This window comes from Mustela nigripes, chromosome 12 (assembly GCF_022355385.1).
Source record: "Mustela nigripes isolate SB6536 chromosome 12, MUSNIG.SB6536, whole genome shotgun sequence".
Lineage (NCBI taxonomy): Eukaryota > Metazoa > Chordata > Mammalia > Carnivora > Mustelidae > Mustela > Mustela nigripes.
The window spans coordinates 30,056,637-30,077,393 of NC_081568.1; the positions used below are offsets into that span (position 1 = coordinate 30,056,637).

Sequence of the window (20,757 nt, forward strand, 5' to 3'; positions counted from 1 at the left end):
CCCAAGTCTCTGGGTCCAGGCTAGAGTATGGGACACACACCTCCCGCCAGCAAGTACTTCCAGACTCACCGGAACTGTCCGTGTAAGCCTCTGGAGGGCAGGAACTTCCTTGTTCCCTCTTGTCTGGCCAGCATTTAGTGCCTGGGACACAGAAATGCCCAATAACACTGATTAAACCAATGACTAGATGATGCTACTATGTATATTTCATTTCCCCATAAATCGGAGGCAACCTGGCTTACGTTACCTAAAGAGTGCTCATCGCAGAGATCCCAGATTTCAATGTGTCTCCCTTTGTTGGAACATTTTTTTTTTAGATTTTTTTTTTTAAATTTATTTATTTGACAGAGATCACAAGTAGGCAGAGAGGCAGGCAGAGAGAGAGGGGGAGAAGCAGGCTCCCTGCTGAGCAGAGAGCCCAACGCGAGGCTTGATCCCAGGACCCCGAGATCATGACCTGAGCCGAAGGCAGAGGCCTTAACCCACCGAGCCACCCAGGTGCCCCCCTTTGTTGGAACATTTTAACTTTTTGCTTACAGCTCTTATCTGGAGGAATTTGGACACTAACTATGACGCACAGTTTGTTGACCAGCCCACGCCTGAGAGTTTAGGCTGGGAAGTAACCAGTAACAGGGGAAAGCCTCTGGGGGTTGACATGGGAAGTTTTCTCAGAATATGGAAAACAGAAGAATTTCTCTACCCTTTGTAGTTGATAAGGAATGCCTCCCACTCACCATGCCTGCCTTTTCTCTTGGCCTCCAGCGGTTCTGTCTTTACCACTGCCCATATAACAATAGCTGGTTACACAGGAATGCTGATTATGCATCCAACCCGGGGCAAAGTGCTAAGGAAGCAGATCTCAGCCTTCAAGAGAGGCTAGACTGTGCTCATGGCAATCACAAACGCCTCCAAAATATCAAAAGCTACAATAAGGGCTTATTTCTCACTTGCATATCCACCTGTGGTCAGGTGCAGCTTTTTGTAAAAAAAAAAAAAAAAAGATTTTATTTATTTATTTGAGGTGGTGGGGAGGATGGGGGCAGACGGAAAGAATCTCAAGCCGACTCACCACTGAGCACGGAGCCTGAGGCGGGACTCGATCTCACCACCCTGAGATCATAACCTGAGTCAAAACCAGCCAAAGTCAGATGCTTAATCGGCTGAGACCCCCAGGTGTCCCTGGTCAGGTGCAGCTTGAATGGGGCACTCAGGCTGAGAGTCACCCTGAGCTACTGTCTGACTCGGAAAGCTTCTGCGAAGACGTGATTCATTTCTCTGCTGCCTGAGTTTTATTGCCTGGAGCCAGCTCCCTCGCCCCATCAAGATCAGCAGGTTGGAGCTGGTCTTCCTGCAGGGAGAGGGGGTGCTTTTGGAGAAGCGCTGACTATGGGTGGGCAGTCGTGCAGCCCACCACACGCACCGTGACAGCTCTCGGTGGTAGACATTAGGGTTCCCATTTTATAGATGTCTAAACAGAGTCTTGAACAGGTTACTGCACTTACAGACGTTCCAACAGTGGGGGTAAGTGGCGATGCCAGCCAATGTGGAAGTCCAGCCAGCCTGCTGGGCTGCGTCCCTGGGGTGTCTGTACCCATTGGTTGCCTTGACTACCTTTTCCGAAGCTAGGTCGTGTTTCGTGTCTCCTCTGTTGGCAGGGAGGCTTCACGCAGATTAAGTGCAACACGGACATTTTTATCGGCGGAGTCCCGAATTACGATGATGTGAAGAAGAACTCGGGCATCCTGAAGCCATTTAGTGGAAGCATCCAGAAGGTACCGGCTTCACTTACGCATGTTTGTTGTGTGGCCTGGTCTGCAGATGATGGGCTCGAGAACTGTGAGCGCTGTAATCCAATGCCTCCAAAAAAGAAGCTTGGGGGAAAGTTGTAAGGTTTTCTTTGTTAATGCTAGCCACAGAGCTTTCCAATCCCACTTTCTGATAACGTCAGCTCCCAGGCCTCTGTCCAGCAGACATTCCATGAACACAGCTCAGTGAAGAGGAATCCTTACAGCCAATCCACCAAAGGATCCGGGCAGTGCTGAGGGAGGGAGCAGGCTGCAGGTGGCTGCCGATGCTTCTGCCGAAGGGGAGGAGGCCGAGGGGGTCTTCTAGCCGGTCTTGGCTCTGTGCTTCCCTTTGGGGTTACTCTGTGGTCTGCTCAAGTCAGAGCCAACCCCCAATCCCACCTCCACACCCACTGCCACCCCTGCAAGTTAACAATTGTTCACCCATCACGTAACCCAGCCCCTAAGAGCATAGGTGAAGGAAGTCCTTCCGTAGAAGGTTGAGCAAAAACAATCCTTCAGCTAGTTAAAGCTATAGGACACTGACCCCACTCATATTTGTCTGTTATTCCTTCCCTTAGGGCTGCCCATGACCTCTCCGGTTAGGATAACATGTTTTGTCTGTAACAGACATGCAGGCTGACTCACCAAACCAGATTTCCAGGACCATGAAACCCTGGGAGAAAAAGGATTTGAAGAAAAGCATATTCGATTCCTGGATGTTAACTTTGTCCTGTTTTCCTTTAGCAACCAATGGCGGGTGGTGGGCCGCGGATCCTTTCTAGCCTTGGGATGAAGTATGGGGCAGGCCAGCACGAAGGAGGCCAGGGCAACGAGACCCTTTCATGACTTGCACTCAGAGAGGCCCCGCGGAGCTCTTTCTCCTCTTGTATCCCGCTGTGGGTCCCACTAAAGGGGTCCAGTCAACACTTGCTGACTCTGATGTGTTTCCCTGTGTGGCTGAACAGCGATATCCGTGACACCTCAGCTCAGCCCATAGTCCCGCATCAGCACGGTTGGCTGTGTTTAATCACGTGTTTGAAGTTCTCACTTAGAAAGCGGAGATGCTAAGGGGCCCCACACCCTCTCCCCACCCTTGTCAGGCTTTCCCCCTCCCCCCTTCACACAGCGCACAGAGCCCTTTCCTCCGCACCTCCTGGGCAGGACACCCTCCCCTCCCAGGGGCTGAGTCACTGGCTCTGCCATGTCCCGCAGTGGACGGTAGCATCTTGGCTTGTCTCAAGTACGCATGACTCAGTTTCACAGTCTTTTCACTCGGAGCATGAAAAGGAGACAACTATAGAAGGATTCTGGCTGCTTTCTTGCAGCTTGTAGGATTCAAGACCAGGAAAAGAAGTGTTCTCCCAACTGTCCCGACACCCTCCAAGATCTAGGCAAGCCTGTGGAACCACGCATTAGTGGCAGGAAGGACCACGGCTAACCTCTTCGGACGCCCTGCAGGGCGGAGGTCTTTCTGAGAGGTGCTCTGTCCGCAGATTCCGCAAACTGACTCAAAGATGCAGCCGAGGTTGGAAGTGCATGACACTGAAGCACCCACAGCTCAAAACAAACACACTCTCCACAGCAAGGGCTGAAAAGCTTGGCTCCGTTTATTTGGGGCTGGAAAGCCCAGTAATCTCTCCCCGTCACCCCTCATTTGCACTAGAGCCCCCACTGCAGGGAGCAGGGTGTGAAGCCAAAAGAGCTCTCCTGTACCAGCGAGTCTGCACGCAGTGCAAAGAATGGCATCTGGGTTTCTTTCTTTCTTTCTTTTTTTAAATGGTGGGGAACAGGATGTGGAGAAGAAGGGAATTCATAGAGGAGGGGGTGGGACAATCAGGAAGACCCAGTTGATGGAGCTGTAGATTCCCCAGAGCCCATTAGCCAGAAGAACACAGCAGCACAGGGTGAAGCTTCTCCCAGCCCCACTGCCACCGGGAGCCATCCATTCTCCTTTGGTTCCTGCCCGTGTGGTTCTTTCTTTTGTATTCTTTCCTACTTGGCTTCACAGCAGCACCTTTCTTCCTTGGCTGCATCTTCAAGTCACTTGGAAAGCTTTTAAAAGTGACTGCTGACCGGCCCCCACCCTCAGAGATGCAGGGGGGACCTGCGTGGCACCTGGCCATCGGTACTTTTCTTAAAGTTCCCCAGACCATTCTAACAGGCAGCCAGGTTGAGGACCCTCATTTATGGGGACCTCTTTATGACCTCCTGGAATCTTCCAGAGCCAGAGGATGCTTTCCTCTCTGCAGAGTCTCCCAAGGGCCACAGGTAATGATATCAGTTTCTGCATCGCTTTTACAAGGTGATACAAACACGAACTGGACGTTTTCTCTTTTATGAAAGTTCCCTCACCAGGCGTCTCGCAGGTGAGGATGCCGAGGGAGGCTTCAGCCGACTGTGAAGATGTGTCCCGAGTGCCCAAACATCTTGACCTTTTGTCCCCTGCAGATCATTCTGAACGACCGCACCATCCACCTGAAGCACGACTTCACGTGGGGCGTGAACGTGGAGAACGCAGCCCACCCCTGCGTGGCGGGGCCCTGTGCACACGGGGGCAGCTGTCGGCCCAGGAAGGAGAGCTACGAGTGCGACTGCCCCCTGGGCTTTGAGGGGCTGCACTGCCAGAAAGGTAGGCACGGAGCGGGAGGGGGTGTCTCCGGAAGCACGGGGGCCGCACTCTTCCAGGAGGCACTGGGAACCCCAGGACAGCCAGGCACGTGGTTTTGAGCAGTGAGTTCAGGAACATAATAGCTGGTATGTCCCATGGTTAATTATCCTATTAAAGAAGAATCATAATGTCAAAGTATCTTTAACAGTGGGCCTCTTCCCTGAGAATGCCCTGATGGTCTAGGTACCAAAAGCTTAAGTCCTAGTGTCTTCAAGTCACTTGGAAAGCTTTTAAAAGAAGGGTTTCCGGGACCCGTGCCTCTGAGCCATACCCAGAGTCCGTCCTGATAGGTGGGTGCCTGGGCTTTCGAGGCCGGTAAGTATGTTGACCTCTACCTGTGAACATGATAACGAGAAATCTGAGAAATCTTGCCCAGGACAGAAAAAGGTAAATTCTGCTGAATTATAAATAACCTTCTGTGAAGTGCTGTTTTTCATGCTCTTTCCTCTGTGCCTGGGTTTCCTCCTCAATAAAACGGGAGTAATCATGCAATAATGTCTAACACAGACGGTGGTAATATAGGTTAAATGAGGCAATGCTTATTCCTGAGAAACATGTCTACTTAGCCCTCAACCAGTACTCACCGTCATTGTTATTGGTGAGAAGCACCTGCTCCCTGCAGGTGCTGGGAGCTACTCAACTTCCAGCCCGCCCTTGTCTGAAAGCTAAAGCAGGTCAAAGGCCCTACATGATGGAGCTTCCCACATCTGCCCCAGGGATGCCACGGACCTTGTGTCCAGAAGAGGCCTACCAGTATATGGTCATGTTAGGCCATTGGATCTTTTTGTTTCAGATATTAGTACGGCCTCACCTGTCTGGGAACTAATTTTAAAAAAGGGGGGGGGGCATCAGGCCACAGGAAGTGAGGTGGTGAGCCTCAGTGAAGGGATGTGTGCTCTCTCTTTTCCATCTCTTTCCAGGTTCCTGAACTTTATCAGAATTCAGGCTTAGGGGAAGACAGTTACAGGCAGATGCTGTAATATAGGAATAGTAGGAGAACTTGTTTTGCAGTGACCATGGGAAATAGAAATGCTAATTTGCTGATTGGAAGCCTGCAGTGTATTTTATTTCAGTGAATTTTGAAAACTGCGTGGCAAATTATATGAAATATGTTTATGAATATAGCTCACCCTGTGATGAACCCCCGAAGAAGAGTAATGGATCCATTTCTGGAAAGATCCTGATTATAATTCTAACAAGCAAATTATTGTTTGGCTAATGGCACGTACTTGTGGAGATTTAGTTCAAGAGCAGCCCATTCATTCGGAAAATTGAGTTTGGATTTTACACATTAGTGTTTGAGTTTCCTGGGTCTCCAGCTTTACCAGAAGCAATTCGGATTTGCTCCTGCCTTAAATACTCACTTTAATGGTCCATATATAAAGTCCAGCCTTAAATGAACATCTCACTTTGAGAGTTAGAGGAGGAAGGACGGGATAATTTGCGATCTTGTTAAGCCTCATTTTCCGCTGCAGAGCAGTAGCCGTAACAGATCTAAAGTGCTCACATTTATAGCTTTCTAACTGTGGGTTCAGGTTCAGTGAGAAGCAAGTATCACCAGCATGAGGAGTCAGAGCCCCAGGGAGGGCCTGGACAGCAGCCAGGGGGCCTGGGGGGCATTAGGCCTCTTTTTCTGGAATATGCTAGGCTTGAGGCCAGAGTAAAAAACTATCACCTCCCCTCGTGTTGTATCAGTGTTTCCTTATGCTTTGAAATAAAGATAGTGTTTCTGCCCCAACAGCAGCCCGGGCTACTCCTGGGAAGGCTTATGCATGGCAGGGGGGTGGGTGGCCTATAGCAGTCATTCCTATGTTAATTGGCTTGAGAGCATTAATGGGAAACTGGGTACAGGTTAGGGCTGTTAAGGACAAATTTTCTGGGCCCCTGCAGGCACATGGTGGCATGCAGTTGTCACACAGACGGCTCTAATGTTGGGGTGGGCATCACGTCCTGAGTGAGGATTGGAAAGAGAAGGGAGAGAGATGGGCTGCTCTACTGTTCCACAGAGATACAGAAGAACATTGTAAAAGTTTGGTTAGATTCTTGGTGGGAGAGACCAGAAATGCTCAGAAGCCATCCTTGGTCGTCAGGATGAATCCTGACTGGTAGACAGGAAACAGTCTTGTCTCATCTAGCGAGGTGGTCCCTAACTTCCTATATTTAAAAGTTTGGGCTTTTTTTTTCCCCTCCCTGATAACCAGATCATGTTTCAAAAGCAAGAACCTATTCTTAGTATTCCCTCTGGAAGTGAAATCCTTTTACAACAACACATTGCGGAGTCACCAGCACTAGGCCTCATTCAATCCATGCCACCTTCTCTTCCAGCAGTTTAGTGTTGTCTCCAACACCTGGTTTTCTCTACCAGTCTGGTTTTCTCTACCATGGTCAGGGAGTTTGTGGCACGCAGGCGATTTCCTCTAGGACACCCATTGGGGGCTTGGCACCTGTTCTCACATCTTAGTGGCCCAGGAGGGTTGGAACCAGAAACTCGGGCAAATCCTGGAGTGGTCTAGACACCCAGACCATCACAGGGGTCTAGGGACCTCCCCTTCTGTCCCTGCAAGCCTGAGCTCAGCAGAAGTAGGCATCGAGCTCCCACTGAGTGCCTTACTGCTCCCGGGACGCTGTGGGTTCCCTGTAGTACCAGCAGCTACGGAAGACTGAACTGTCCACCTCAACCTGGGGAACCCACCAGGCCAGGAGAAGCCAGTTGTTCTGACTCCCAACCTACTTCTAACTTCAGGTGCCTACAGAAATCATACGGCCTGACTTTGGTGGTCCCCTCTCCTTCCATATGGGGTCTCTCACTCTTAGGTGCCTTCTGCCACCTCACATCTAGGCACCCCCTTGGGGCACCCCAATACTGAGACTCCCCCTCTCCTCTCACAAGAGGGGTGTCAGGAAGGCCTCCCTCCTCAGAAAAGGTATGCCCCGTCCTTACAGATTTCGTTTCTCCTTCTCACTACTCTCATCCAAATTTACCCATCTTGCGTCGGGGCCCTCAGAGTTCTTGTATCTCAGTAGGTTACTAGTGAGTTAAAGCAGAATTTCACAAAGCTCATGGACAAAATTAGGTTCTAAGAAACATTAATGGCTGTTTTGAGCACACATGCGCAGACAGACAACATGCGTTCACAGACACAAAATGGGAGCTGGGGTTCTGTGGGCCGGTAATCCTGAGTAACCCCAGTTTCAACAGCTCTCTCATCTGGGGGACTTCTTGGCGCCTTGGCTGTGATCAGAGTGTCCAAGACAAGGTAGAGAATGCAGCTGTCCCCCCCCCCCCCGCCCCGCGCCCCGCCCCCCTCCCCCCGCCCACCAGGGCTTCTCCCAGCCAATAGCACGCAGGCCATTTGGGAAAGAACTCTTGAGGCCCGGCCTCCCTTCCCTGCATTGACAAGTTTGGACTCGGGGCGTGCAGGACCCGTCCGGCCGCTAGGTGGCGGTGTTTCCCTGCAGCGGGAGAGCCGCTCCACACTCAGAAACTGACAGGGAACTGGGCTTGGGCACACAGTCCTCAGTCCTACAGGATGGGATTTGTCTCATCATTGCACATCTACCCCAAATGCAACATTTCGAACATTTTCTGTTGTGTTTAGCCAATTCACAGCACACTGCGATGTCTGATTTAGATGATTTTGCTTTTTCTGGTCCCAGTATATGAAAAATAATTCAGTACATGTAAGCCATAATTTAGGAAAAATCAGTCTGTAAAAACACAAATTCGTACAGCGTATTCCTTATGCATGCTATGGGGACTGTTTTTTCCTTAGCTTGTTGTGTCATTTAACAATGGAGCAGTATGGCGGTGTTCAGCCTGGATGGCGGTCTTGAGAGAGTTGAAGGCTGGTCCTGGACAGAAAGGGAAAGTTTGGTGGTTGTTATTCCAACTACAGAGGCTGCGTCGTGGAACCAAGAATCCTGGACCAAGTAGAACTGTCCAGCAAGGGAGGGTGCTGCCCGGTGGCTGAGGGAGCTGCCTCGGGCCGGGTGGCCACCCATCAGGATGTTGCTGGGTTGGGAAAGTCAGGTTACAGCCCCCAGGTCCTTCCTTCTCTGGGGTCCGGTGACTGTAAGGAAGAGCCCGCACCCCACCAACTCGGTTGGGAATCTCACGTCCCTCAAGTGGAAAATTGGCTTCGTGTGGCTTGGAGGCTGCTATTCATTGGGTACTTTTTTCTGTCAGCAGATGGCACGAAATTTTAGGTATAAACGTGAAAACGTGACAAAAACACTTTTCCACTAGTGCCTTTGCTGCAGAAGAAAAGATGGTGTTGAAAACATCGGGTTAGGATAAAATATCATCACGTTTACAATATTTAAATAAGCTACAGAGGGCCGGAAAGGGCTAGATGGTCACTTCCAGCTCTCGTGTTCTAGCCCAGAATTCTAGCTTCTCATTCCTCTTTCACATGTAGCTAGAAGCAAGAAAAGTAATAATCATTGACGAGGTAAGTAACTCTTTAGCAAAGAACTGTTTCTCCAGGTTTAGAATAAACGGGGAATTGTTAGTTCCAACTCAGGGAGCCTCGGGAGTGTCATACGAGTGACACATCCCTTCTTTGTCCCCCCCACCCCCACCCCCACCACGGAGTGGAGGCTCAGGGAGGGGAGTTGGTGCTAATTGTGCTGAGAAAGATTCCAGCGGTTCCTGTGGGATTCATAGTCTCATTCCCCTAAGAGGACAAGCTGGGCCCTCTCAGGGCTTTATGAGGGAAACAAGGCTGGTTTCCAGTGATCTGCAACCGAGGTATTTGGGATTTTACAACAACTGTGCAATTCTGACTTTCCCCGTTCTGTTCCATGCTGGCACCTGGCAGAGTGTGGAAACTACTGCCTCAATAGTAAGTACAATACGTCCCATGAGACACCGTGAAAGAGCCCTGGGCTCCTGCCAGGGGGGCTCTGGCCAGGCCGTGGGCTCCGTGCAGGCCGACCGCGTGCAGAGGGTAACTTGGCTCAGTGGTATGGGACTTGGCCGCTCCACTGGGGAGGTGGGACTCCTCCCTCTAAATCCAGCAGGCCCGAGATGGCACTCCTCTCCCAGTGGGAGATCGGGGAGAGCCTGAACCCCAGAACTGGGCGCCCGGCAGGCAGCTGACCCCTTGGAGGCTCTCTGTGTGCCCAGCTGACATGTGACAAGCACATCCTGCCCATTTCAAGGAGTCCAGGGGAACGCGGGCTCTTGGCCACAGTCCCACGCCCATGGCCAATAAGGGCAGGGCCCAGACCCTGCCTGTGCCTCTTATCCTGGGGGTGAGCCAAACCCAGCGGGGGAGCCTTGGCTATGTTTAGCTCTGGGAACGACTCCTCTGACAGCTTGGCTAGCCTTTCCTTTTACCTCCTGGGCACTCGTATCCTGAAGTTAGGGGCCTGCATCCCACCAACAAGCCCCCTTGTCCCGCTTCCTCTCTTGCCTTCTCATTTCGACTTTGACTCCTCTGGGTCCTTTCCTCGCTGCCTGGCTTCCGCCCCACTCTTCCCCCACCTGAAGGCTGCCCCGGCGCTGGGCTCTCCCTTCCCTCCTTGGCAGCTTCTTCCCCCCCCCCCCCCACCTCCTTCTTTCTGTTCATTTTCCTCCTCAGCCCGTATTTTGCATCCCCGCTGTTTTTACCTGTCTCTGTTTCTCTTCCTTTTCTTCCCCTCTTCCTCGTACCCACTTTAACCAGAAGGGAGAGAGGCTGGCGGTGTGGCCAGAATTTGGAGTTACGGTAGCCCCCCCCCCCCCCCCGCTTATCTGCAGGGGGCACCTGCCAAGACCCCCAGCAGATGCGTGAAACCACGGACAGTACAGACTCTCATAGACTCTGTGTTTCTTCCCAGCCGCGCTCACCTACGATGAAGTGCAGCTTCTAAATTGGGCACAGTCAGAAGAGTAACGACAATAACTGATGATAAAACAGAACCCTTCCAACCACACACATAATCAGAGTTATGCGACCGCGGTCTGTCTCTCTCGGATACCTTATGGGACCGCGCCCCCCCCCCCCCCCCCCCGACATGCTGAGAGGGGAAATGGCGCTCCGGTGAGATGAAGTGAGGGCAGTGACATAGGCATGGTGACCCAGCATTAGGCTCCTGTTGGCTTTCTGACGACAGGAGGAGCATCTGCTGGAACACGGCCGACCGCAAGTGACTGCAGGCGTGGCCAGCTAGCCCACCAATAAGCGGGGCTGCTGTCCTAGATAGAGCCTTCCTGGTCCCAGTAGGCACCCCCTGGGCCGGCAGCTGTGAAGTGTCAGAGAACACGAAAGCAATTTCTTGAGCATTACCTCTGCAATTATTCAACTTTCATTTTTCTTCCTTTGCTTGTCTTCCCTCCCTCCCTTTCCCGTTTCCTTCTTTCCTTTTTTTAATTTTTTTTTTTTTTTCATTGAGGAAACCTGCATGGGTGACCTGCCAACAGAGGAATTTATCCTTGGGGCTCAAGGTCATTGGGTTTGGGGGTTCGCTGTTGCCTTTCTCTCTCTCCTTTCTCTCTGTCTCTCCCTTTCTCTTTTCATGATTAGAAGTTAAGTGTAAACTTTCCAGCGGTTCACAGTATCAAATAATTTTACGTTTTCTCTCCTGGGCGTGGAGTCAGCTCGGTGTCTCCTTAGCGTCAAGCACGCATTTTGGTGAAACTCTAACTGTTCTTGTAAGCTGGCTTCTTCTCTCTCGTTTTGCACGTCTCTTCAAAAGTGCGATTCATTCCATCTTAATTTCCTTCAACGGTCACTTCTCTGTCTTTCTGAAGGGAGAAAGATACAGCCATGTGGGAAAGGGTGATTCCTTGGGAAAACAAAGGCATGAGACATTAGGAAGAAGCAAATACACTGCTAAGATACGGGGAAGTCCGGGGTGGGCTGAGGGCCAGAATTAAGGAGAGCCCACCTGCTGCATGGTCTTGTGCTGTCTTTGCTGTGTGACCTTGGCCAAATCCTTGATGACCCCCGTGCAGCGTCTTCCACTTCTGTAACATGGGAATAGCCAGCCGTCCTCCATACTCTCTGCTACTTCATGAGAATATGGTGAAGAGGCTGTAAAACATGACACTGGAAGGTGATTTGTATTTAAAAAACAAAAACAACCAAGCCAAAACCTTATCCTGCCTATTTCACCAGTCTCTTGAGGTCATGGCTGAAGAAGTAGGAGTCCTAGGGCAGACTGGCTTCAGATAATGAAATCCTGGTGGGCTTTGTTTGGGGATTGTTTTCTCTGCCTCCCTTGGAGAGTATCTAGGGTTATCCCCAGCTGTTCCCCACATGGCCCAAGACCTACTCTTTGGCTTCCAAGAATAATTGGGTACAGTTCAAGTTTCAGCATACTGCAAGGACTTCTCAGTAGTGCTGAGGCCAATAACAGTGACAGCCAGCCCCAGGGAGGTGACCACAGGGAGACACCAACCCCAAGCCTTGACAGGCAGCTCCGAACCTGGCCAAGTACATGTGCAGCCAAGAGGAAGGGGCTGACAAGTTGTTAAATGTCCCATTTCCAGAAGCTGGCATTCTCTGTATTTTCCTGCCCTGTGATTGAGGGCTGGGGTCAAGAGATCCGAATACCATGTAACCTCCATTTTCTCTTCTGTCTCAGCCATCACAGAAGCCATCGAGATCCCGCAGTTCATGGGGCGCAGTTACCTGATCTACGACAACCCAGATATCCTCAAGAGGTAATAAGCTACAGTGGGCACCTTCCTTATCTCTGCGGGGGTCCATTTCTCAAAGTCTTTCCCAGGACTTTTCCTTATCTTACTTGCCAGAAGATAATTCTCCAAGAAGGCCATTGAGCCATGGCCTCAGGGGAGGGGAGAAAAACTCAAAATAGACATAGAAACTAGAACAAACAAACACAAAAACAAACACTACTTGAAAAGTGCTGCCTTTCAGACCACCCTGTTACCAAGAGCCCAAACCCTTTCTGGTCAGAGGACCTAGAGGGAGGAGACTGCCCAGCCCCAGGATTTCCAGCAGCAGGGCACTGAGAAGCATCGAGAACCTGACACACCCCAAGTTGGGGTTCTGAGTGTGATTCCCCAGGTGGGCCAGTCAGCTGGCCGCTGTCCTCTGGCCACAGTGTGCAGTCCTGCCTGGAGCCAGCAGCGGAAGCACTCCCGTGGTCCTGCCATCAGTCTTCGAGTCCACATGCTACCTTGTGTCTTCCTCCGCAGAGCTCCACCGTCCCCTTCAGGCTCTGGCCAGTTCAGTGAGGGGCTTCTGGGCTCTCCTCATGTGGCTACAAAAGCCTGATCCAAGGAGATGACCAGGTGCTAGCCAGGCTTTTTATGCCTGGTGGCAGCAGCTCTGGCCCTGCCCTGGAGTCCAAGCTCCTGGTTTGGAACCGCGTGCGGACAAGACAAGAAAAAGGCTGGCCCTACCTAGGCAGAGTCCTTACCCTAGCCAGGCTCATCTGTGGTGCTTCCAATGTGCCCTTCTCTCTTTCTTTGTCTTCCTCTAGTTCCTTATAGTTTATAGGGTGCCTTCCCCCACTCTGCCACCAGCACAGTCATTCTAGAATTTTCCTTCCTCTTCAGGTTGACTGCATCTTAGCAGACTAAGGCAAAACTTTAAGCAAAAGGCACCCAGTACTTAAGGTAGATGAGTTTGGGGGCCTTTCAAGGGAGAAAGCGGTTGAGAGAAATTTTCCCAGGGCGCTGGATGTACGTGGTAACTGAACACACACCAGACGGACACTGCTTCATTTCTTTAATCACGTGTTGTGTTTATCTAGGTTGTCTTGGCGTGGGGCCCAGAGAGAGCCTCTTCCTTCTTCAGCCCTTTCTCCCCAAAGATACAAGGGGAGAAAAAAGGCCCCAGAAAAAAGGCCTTGTGAAAGGGGCACAAGTCTTCAGCCCCCTGGGGCTTAGTACGAGGCACCAGGTGGTTTGGGGGAATAGAAGGGTTTGGTGAGAGTAGGGGGTGCAGGGCCCCAAACCAAAACAATTGCGTCCACGTGCGTGTGTGCACATCCACGTGCAAGTGCACGAAGCTGCAAGTAAAAGTCAGGATCAGGGTCTGTTTCCGTCAGATGCCTTTGGCTGCAAGTAACGGAAAACTCAACTCCAATGTCTTCAACCTGAAGGGCGTTCATCAGATCGTGTAACAAGCAGTCCAGACTTGGACTGGTTCCTGGACTGATTAATTCAGAGATTCAACTCTATCATCAAAGACCTACATCTCTTCCATCTTTTGGCCTTGTTATCGTGAGGATCGTCTCCAGGCGCCTCCCTCTGTGCTTACGACAGCTGTCCATAAGACCCTCATGGAATGGCTGGACAGCAGGACAATGTCCAGTGGAAGTAAACATTTTTTTCATGCAACTCTTTTTTAAAGAAAAAGAATTTTCCTAGACTCCTTCAGATAAATTTCCTCTATCTCAGTGGACAGTATTGGTCATGTGCCCACCGCTAAACCAATCACTGCAAGAGAAATGGAACCATTCTGATTGGCTTACACTGGTCAGTGTATCCAAAGCAAGTGAGGGAAGGAAGGAGCCCAGAGTAAAAGATGGGAAAAGGAGGTCTGCAGGGAGTGGGGCCAGGGCTGGATTCTCTGCACTGGGCCTGGTGGCAAAGTCCCCATTATGGACCCTGCTTCTTCCTGCTTTACTGGGAGGCCCTGCATGGGGAAGGCAAAGTTGATCTCTTCCTATCTAGGTCAGGCTCTGGGAAGCCAAGGCAAGTTCGCTGTTCGCTGTAGAGAGTCCCCACATTATGGTGGCTTGACTTCAGCTTCACAATGGTGCCGAAGGAATGTACATTCCACCGAAAGCATACTTTGAATTTTCAATTGGGATCTTCTCCAGGCTAGTGATGTGTGGTAGGATTCTCTCTCACAGAGCTGAGCGGTGGCAGTGGCCACCCAGGTAACCACACCATCCTGAACGTGAGCAACCCGTGTGCTTCCAACCGCTCTGTTCCCATCCAGCTGTTCCAAAATTCACTTTCCGTGTGGTATTCAGTAAGTTATCTGAGGAGGTCAACACTTTACTAGAAAACAGGCTTTGTTTTAGTTGATTCTTCTCTAGGGTAGACTAATGGAAGTGTTCTGAGACATTTAAGATAGCTGGGCTAAGCTAAGATGTTCAGTAGGTGAGGTGTATTAGAAGCACTTGGACCTAGGATATTTATAATTTATGATGGGTCTATCCAAGTGTAACTCCACAGTAAGATGAGGAGGGTCTGTACTGAACACGCTGTGTAGCTCTTGAGTTGGTAGGTGAGTCAGAGAGGGATGGTGCGAGGGATAGGGAGACAGAAAAGGAGACTTTCCCAGTGGTGCCGTGTTAGGCGCAATGCTGAATTATTTTTACTCTTAGCTCACCTTTTATTTAAAGATCTCACACTTGCCCTTCTCCTTACATCAGATGAAACCCTGATCCCCTTAGTGAGACTAGATTTCTGAACTAGTCTGTTCCCAGGAATTGATAAGAACCCATAAGCCTGTGATCCTACCCCCAGCCATGCCTGTAGGGCCGGGAGCTGACCCATCTGAGACCCGTTCCATTCCTCTGAGATTCCTGTTCCTTTCCACCCTGCCTCCGCCCCAGCAGCTCTCCAAACCGTTATCCTATCGAGCCACGTTCCTTGTCTGACACTCTTCCCCCTGTCCAGTCACTCCCCTCAAGGACAGTCACTGCCAGAGCGGGCAATCCATAGCCATGATCGTGGCCCAGAGAGCTGCCAACTTGAACCTCTTGGCAATTAAGAAACTCACTTTCTGTTGGGGAATGGGGAGCAGTATTCCAAGGCCCCTTGAGGTGGGGACAGGAAAGAGGGAAGATTGAGGTGTGTATGGGAGGTACAGCCTCGATGCCAGCTTTGGCCAGAGTCTAGCTAATCTGTAACTCATAACATGGCCTCTCGTGGAGTTTCACCACAGCGACAGAAGACACTGCTGCAGAATGAATGTCCAGAATTGTAGGCCCATCGTGTGGCCTGTGGTGGCAATGCCGTTTGTACTTTCCTGGTAGTATGTGTCAGAAATGCCACATTACCCTAACACCGGGCTCCCCGGGGCTAACAGACAAAACTGGGCCTATTCAGAATGGCTGTTGGTGGAGAAGGGTTGAACTGTTGCAATTATTTGTGCATTTTCCCCAGGGTATCCGGATCAAGATCAAATGCGTTCATGAGGTTTAAGACAACTGCCAAGGATGGTCTGTTGTTGTGGAGGGGAGACAGCCCCATGAGACCCAACAGTGACTTCATTTCCTTGGGCCTTCGAGATGGAGCCCTGGTGTTCAGGTAACCTAACCCCTCAGGGCTGGTCATGCCAAACAGAGACATGTCAAAGTTAGCTAGCACCCTGTATGCTGGAATGGACCCAAAGGTCCAAGCTTCTGTGAGGCTTTTGGAGTTTCTTTCCAGTATCCACCTTCTAGAGCATTAGTTGGCAAATTTTAGCCTGAGGGCCAAATCCAGCCCATTACCCGTTTTTATAAATGGAGTTTTGTTGGAATTCTGCCATACTCATTCACTTATATATTATCTGATTACTTTCATGCTACGGGGGTACACTTGAGTAGTTTCAGTAGGGATTCCAGGGCAAAGCCTAAAATACTTATCATGTGGCTCTTTACACAACATTTTTGGACCCCTGTTCTAGGCCATATGCTCCCCACTTGCAAATCAGGAGTTAGTATAAAGAGGGCTTTGATAGCCCTGAGCCCGAATGTGAGTGCTCTGCTCAAACTGGCTCAGACAGATGTGACCAGCTAAGGTCGAGAGACCTGCCTGTAAATTCTGACTCTGATCCCTATTAGCTGTGCAACCTCCGAAAGGAGATCGCCTGCCTTCCAGTCTCCCCCTGCAAAGCCAGACCACCTGTCCGTGGACCAACCCAACATTTGGATTTTGTGACTGCTTCGGGAGTGATACTGATAAGGCGGTCCCAGAAGTTCTTGCCTCTTTTGAGTGACTTGAAACTATTCTCAAATTTGTCAGATGGATCATTCTGAGAAGCAGCTAAAAGATTACCCAGACCACTTCTCCCCACCACGGTGGGTGGGAGCCGGGTTTCCCCAGGATAGGCACTGGCTTGTGTGATGTGAGAAAGTTTCTTTAGAGACTGTGATTTTACATCTTCATTTGAGGTTAGAAATAACTTGTCTAGACCCATGATTCCCAAAACATGGTCTCTGGACCAGCAGCATTAGTGACCCCCCAAAACTTGTAGCAACTCTAGGGATGGGGCCCAGCTGTCTGTTTTAACTGTTTCTCCTAGTGATTCTGTCCACTAAGGTTTGAAACCCCTGCCTGGTTTCTAGATCATCTATCTGCTCTCTATGGGGATAGGAATTTCTCTGGCTTTTCCTTCTTTAATTCCCCCTCTGGTGACCAGCACAAATTCACTAAATGATATGGGATCAGTTGGAATCAAAACAAAGATGACTGACCTGAGGGGGAGATGAAGCTTTAATTCTGGGGCTGCTGTGGATCATGCACAGGGATTACTGACTGCCTGAGGAGAATAATGTAAGTCTTTTCCGTTTGACTAAAAGGCATTTTGACAGGAAATGTCACTTGTGCAGCATCACGTTTGCCGCTAAACAGCGGAGCGGCTGGGGGTTGCGATCCTGTGACGGTCGGGGACTTGTGAGAGAGCGTGTGGTTGAAGGCTCCAGGCTGGCTGGTGGGAGCACTCTCCCTGTCGCGGCTCCTTTCCCCCCTTGGCCCTGAGGTCAAACACAGAGCTCTTCACACCCCAGTTTCAGGCTGGCTGCCGTGAAGCCATTTTCTTGTGGTTTTCCTGTGGTTAACCTCACCAAGGCCTCAAGTACTTGATTGTGCCCAGAAAGGGGAACTGAAACAGTAGCTCAGCCGTGAGTGGGAGGCCCAGCTTCCCCCTCTTAAACCACTGACCCCGGACAGGGGAACTGCGCTCAGGCCCGCCCCGCACCTCCCACCGGCTCTGGGCTCTCGCAGCTGGCCAGCCCCTGCTTCCCACACCCCCGGGACACCCTCTGATAGCCCCCCTGCATCTCAGACATTTTTCTTCTGTTACCAGTTCTCCCTCGGGATTCTGCAAATGGGCCTGGTGTGTTTTTTTTAACCTGGAGTGGTGGCTGTGTTCTGTGTGGAGGATGCTGGCTTCCCCCCAACCAAGGCAGTCGTCTGTGCCCACCCGTCCCTGGGCCTGGAGCTATAGTGTCGCTGCCTCTGCAACCTTCCTTCCTCTGAGCAGGTGCTTCTCACATCCATTCACCCAGCACGGATGTAGGAAGTGTTGCGGGAGGCTGGGCATGGAAAGGCATTAGAGTGCCAGCCAGTGGTTTGAAAATGTCACTGTAGAGAGAGTCAGCCAGGAGGGGGAGGGGCGTGGCTGGTCTCAGAGGAGGATTCCTGGGACCACCCCAGAGGATCTGATGGCCCAGGGCCTCGGGGATATCCGAATCCGATTGGAAACGATCAGGAACCGCACCCTAAGAAGCAGGGTCTGAAATGGTCAACTGCCTGGGCTTGGAGTCAGACAGGGGCCGTTCCCATGGCCTCCTAACCTCGGGCAAGTTACCCAGCCTCCCTGTAACAGCCCCAAGCAAACAGTCATGAGGACTGAATGGGTTAATTCATGGGCAGGGCTTAGTGCAGGGTCTGGCCTATCTCGATGTCGATGTCGGTGGTGCTGATTATTAAAATTGTAATCTTGGAGCAAATGTTTTCTGAGTTTCTGTGTACAAGATTAAGTAGAAGAAAAGGAATCAAGGTGTTCAGCCAAGGGTATGGTTTTGGGTGGTTTTTGCTTTATTAGGTTTTATGATTGTGTGGGGGGCGTAAAGGCCAGTGAAGGGGTTTGTGAAAACCGTCTGCTGGACCAGCTTTCCCCCTATTTCTGTGTGACCTTGATAACATTTTCATGCAACAGGGAAAAGGAAGAGATCTGACAGTAGCAAAATGCCCAGTGCTGCAGTTCAAAGGGGGTGCGGCTAAGGGGGTGGGAGCGGTCACCACACGGAGGCAGCCACGTGGTTTCCAAAAGTCCACACCTGGTGGCTCTCCCTGGCCCCCACCTCGGTGCCCAGCCCCATAGCTTCCCGGCACTGAGAGCTGAGCAGGCAAATTTGGATCAGAATAACCAAGTCCTGCTAACCACATTCACAAGGCGTTGGTAGAGAGGCCGACATGCACTGATCCGTGAGTTCATTCATTATTCGTCTGCTTCTGCCTTTTCTTTTTAAACTGAGGTATAACTTCCATGAAGTGCACAAATGTTAGGTGTATAGCTTGATAACTTTGGAAAATTTTTAAACATGCAGAGACACCTGTGAAACCACCACCTAGAACAAGATAGAACATTTCCCACAGCCCAGCAGGTTCCCCCATGCCATCTCCCAAAGCAGGTAACCACTATTCTTGGTCTTTCAATATTGTAAAAAACAAAAATTAAAACAATACCAAAGAGATTCTGCAGGGTGACAGGGTGTCTGGGGAAGCAGGAGGCTGGTTGGAGGGTCCAACAGCATGCCGCGGTGTTGGAGAGTCAGGCCATTGAGAGGATACCTGAGCTGCCCCCACACACACTCTGGGGGCTGGGGTCCTGGCTGCTAAGTTCAGTGTTGACTCCCTCGAGCACGTTCTGGCTCTTTGCTTGAACAGGAGCATTATCAGGTTGGAGAACAGAAGAACACCCCTCTTTTGTCCAAACAGCTGAAACGTTTCCATTCACTGGATTACAATCACGTTCCAGTCTAGTGTCCCTGAGATTATCCCCAAGTCACCTTGATTCTGAGATCTGGGTGTTCATGACCTTTTTCGTTACATATTTACAGCCTGTTCGTTCACTCTCACACATGACTACTCTTCCAGGAGAGGCTTGATGAGTTTAACTCTTGGTGGCAACTTTCTCCCTACTATTGGTTCCTCCAGACATATTGTCGATCTTGAATATGAGCTGCATTAACGACTGTGTTTTGGGGGTGGTGGGGTTACTTGTTTGGCTCTTACTGTGTGCCGGGCTCTTACTGTGTGTAACATTCCCTACAGTCCTTTAGGGAAGGTATTATTACCCCCGTTTCACAGATGAGGAAATAGTCTCAGAGTGATCTGGCAAACAGCCAAGGCCACAGAGCAGGTCCTTGTCAAGACCTGGAATCAAGGCAGTCTCGTCCAATCCAAGTGCCCACACTCTTTCTGTTACCTTGCAATGCCTTTCATTAATTAAAGCCACCCCTGGTGATTCGGCTCAGTGTCTGCCAACCGGCTCTCTGCCTTGCTTCATCCTCATTCATTTCTTCAAAGTTATTTGGCCACTAAATAATGAAACCTGAAAATCCCACCTCCACGCTGCCTTTTTTTCTTTTTTTTAAGATTTTCATTCATTCTTTCTTTATTTGACAGACAGAGATCACAAGCAGGCAGAGAGGCAGGCAGAGACACAGAGAGGGGGAAGCAGGCTCCCCGCTGAGCAGAGAACCCGATGTAGGTCCCGATCCCAGGATCCTGTAATCATGACCTGAGCTGAAGGCAGAGGCTTTAACCCACTGAGCCACCCGCTGCCATATCCACGCTGCTTCTTACAAGGAGACACTGGACATGGGAAAATTCATTAGGAAGCTGTAAAGTTTTCAGGATCTGAGTGACAGCTGTGTCTCCTAGCTTGTCAGTTCACCCAAATTGCGTGCTTGGTTCGGTGTCAACGGGCTGGAGGACTCCTTGGAACCTCCGAGATTACAGAAAGGACCCATCGTGCTTTCCCTGGGGAAAGCCAAGTGCTTTCTCATCTTGCTCTGCTCTCAGAGCTCAGTAACTACACAGGTTTCCCTTCAACATTCCTGTTTCTTGGCCATTGAAGTCACAGAGAGACATGTCCTCTTATATAAGCTGAGGAGAGAGGTGCCACGGTGGAACACATTTTCTTTGAAAAGCGTGGTTACATTAGGCTTTATTACATTATCAAGGGGAGGTCTAGGCAGTTGGCCCAGTGCCCAGCCTGGAGTAGTCACTCACGAAATATTTGTTGAATTGAATTAAACTAGAATTAGTTTAGCAGTGGACTGAGAGGGATATTTCTCTCTGGTAAACAACACGTGCATGTCTTCTGAGACCCGTAGGGTATGAGAGTATCTGGAAACCGAAATAGAAAATACAAAGCTACTGAGTGGGCCTGCTATCCACGTAAAATGGGGAGGGAGGAGCAGATAAGACGCCGAATTAAGTCCTATCCATTCGCTTCAGGGTTTTAGGCAGATCCTCCTGATATATTCCGGGCTCAGCCCATCTGCCATGTTCTGTTTTGTTTTGTTTTTCAGAAAGTGAAAATGCATGTATTAGTTTCTGAGCGCTGCAGTAACAAATGAACACAAATTGGGTGACAGTAGATTGAAAAC

At 50.5% G+C, this 20,757-nt stretch overlaps 1 protein-coding gene across 2 annotated transcripts in view; it reads left to right on the top strand.

Annotated features, from left to right (window-relative positions):
- Positions 1 to 20,757, top strand: part of EGFLAM (EGF like, fibronectin type III and laminin G domains) — a 181,090-nt gene that overhangs the window by 154,287 nt on the left and 6,046 nt on the right. Inside the window, exons 17-20 of one of the 2 annotated variants that reach the window (XM_059417018.1) lie at positions 1,656 to 1,772; positions 4,236 to 4,416; positions 12,028 to 12,106; positions 15,536 to 15,679. In XM_059417018.1, coding sequence (XP_059273001.1) covers positions 1,656 to 1,772; positions 4,236 to 4,416; positions 12,028 to 12,106; positions 15,536 to 15,679 — 521 coding nt within the window. Of the gene's footprint in view, positions 1 to 1,655; positions 1,773 to 4,235; positions 4,417 to 9,089; positions 9,300 to 12,027; positions 12,107 to 15,535; positions 15,680 to 20,757 lie in introns of those variants that run through there. The other variant, XM_059417019.1, reaches the window with a different exon arrangement.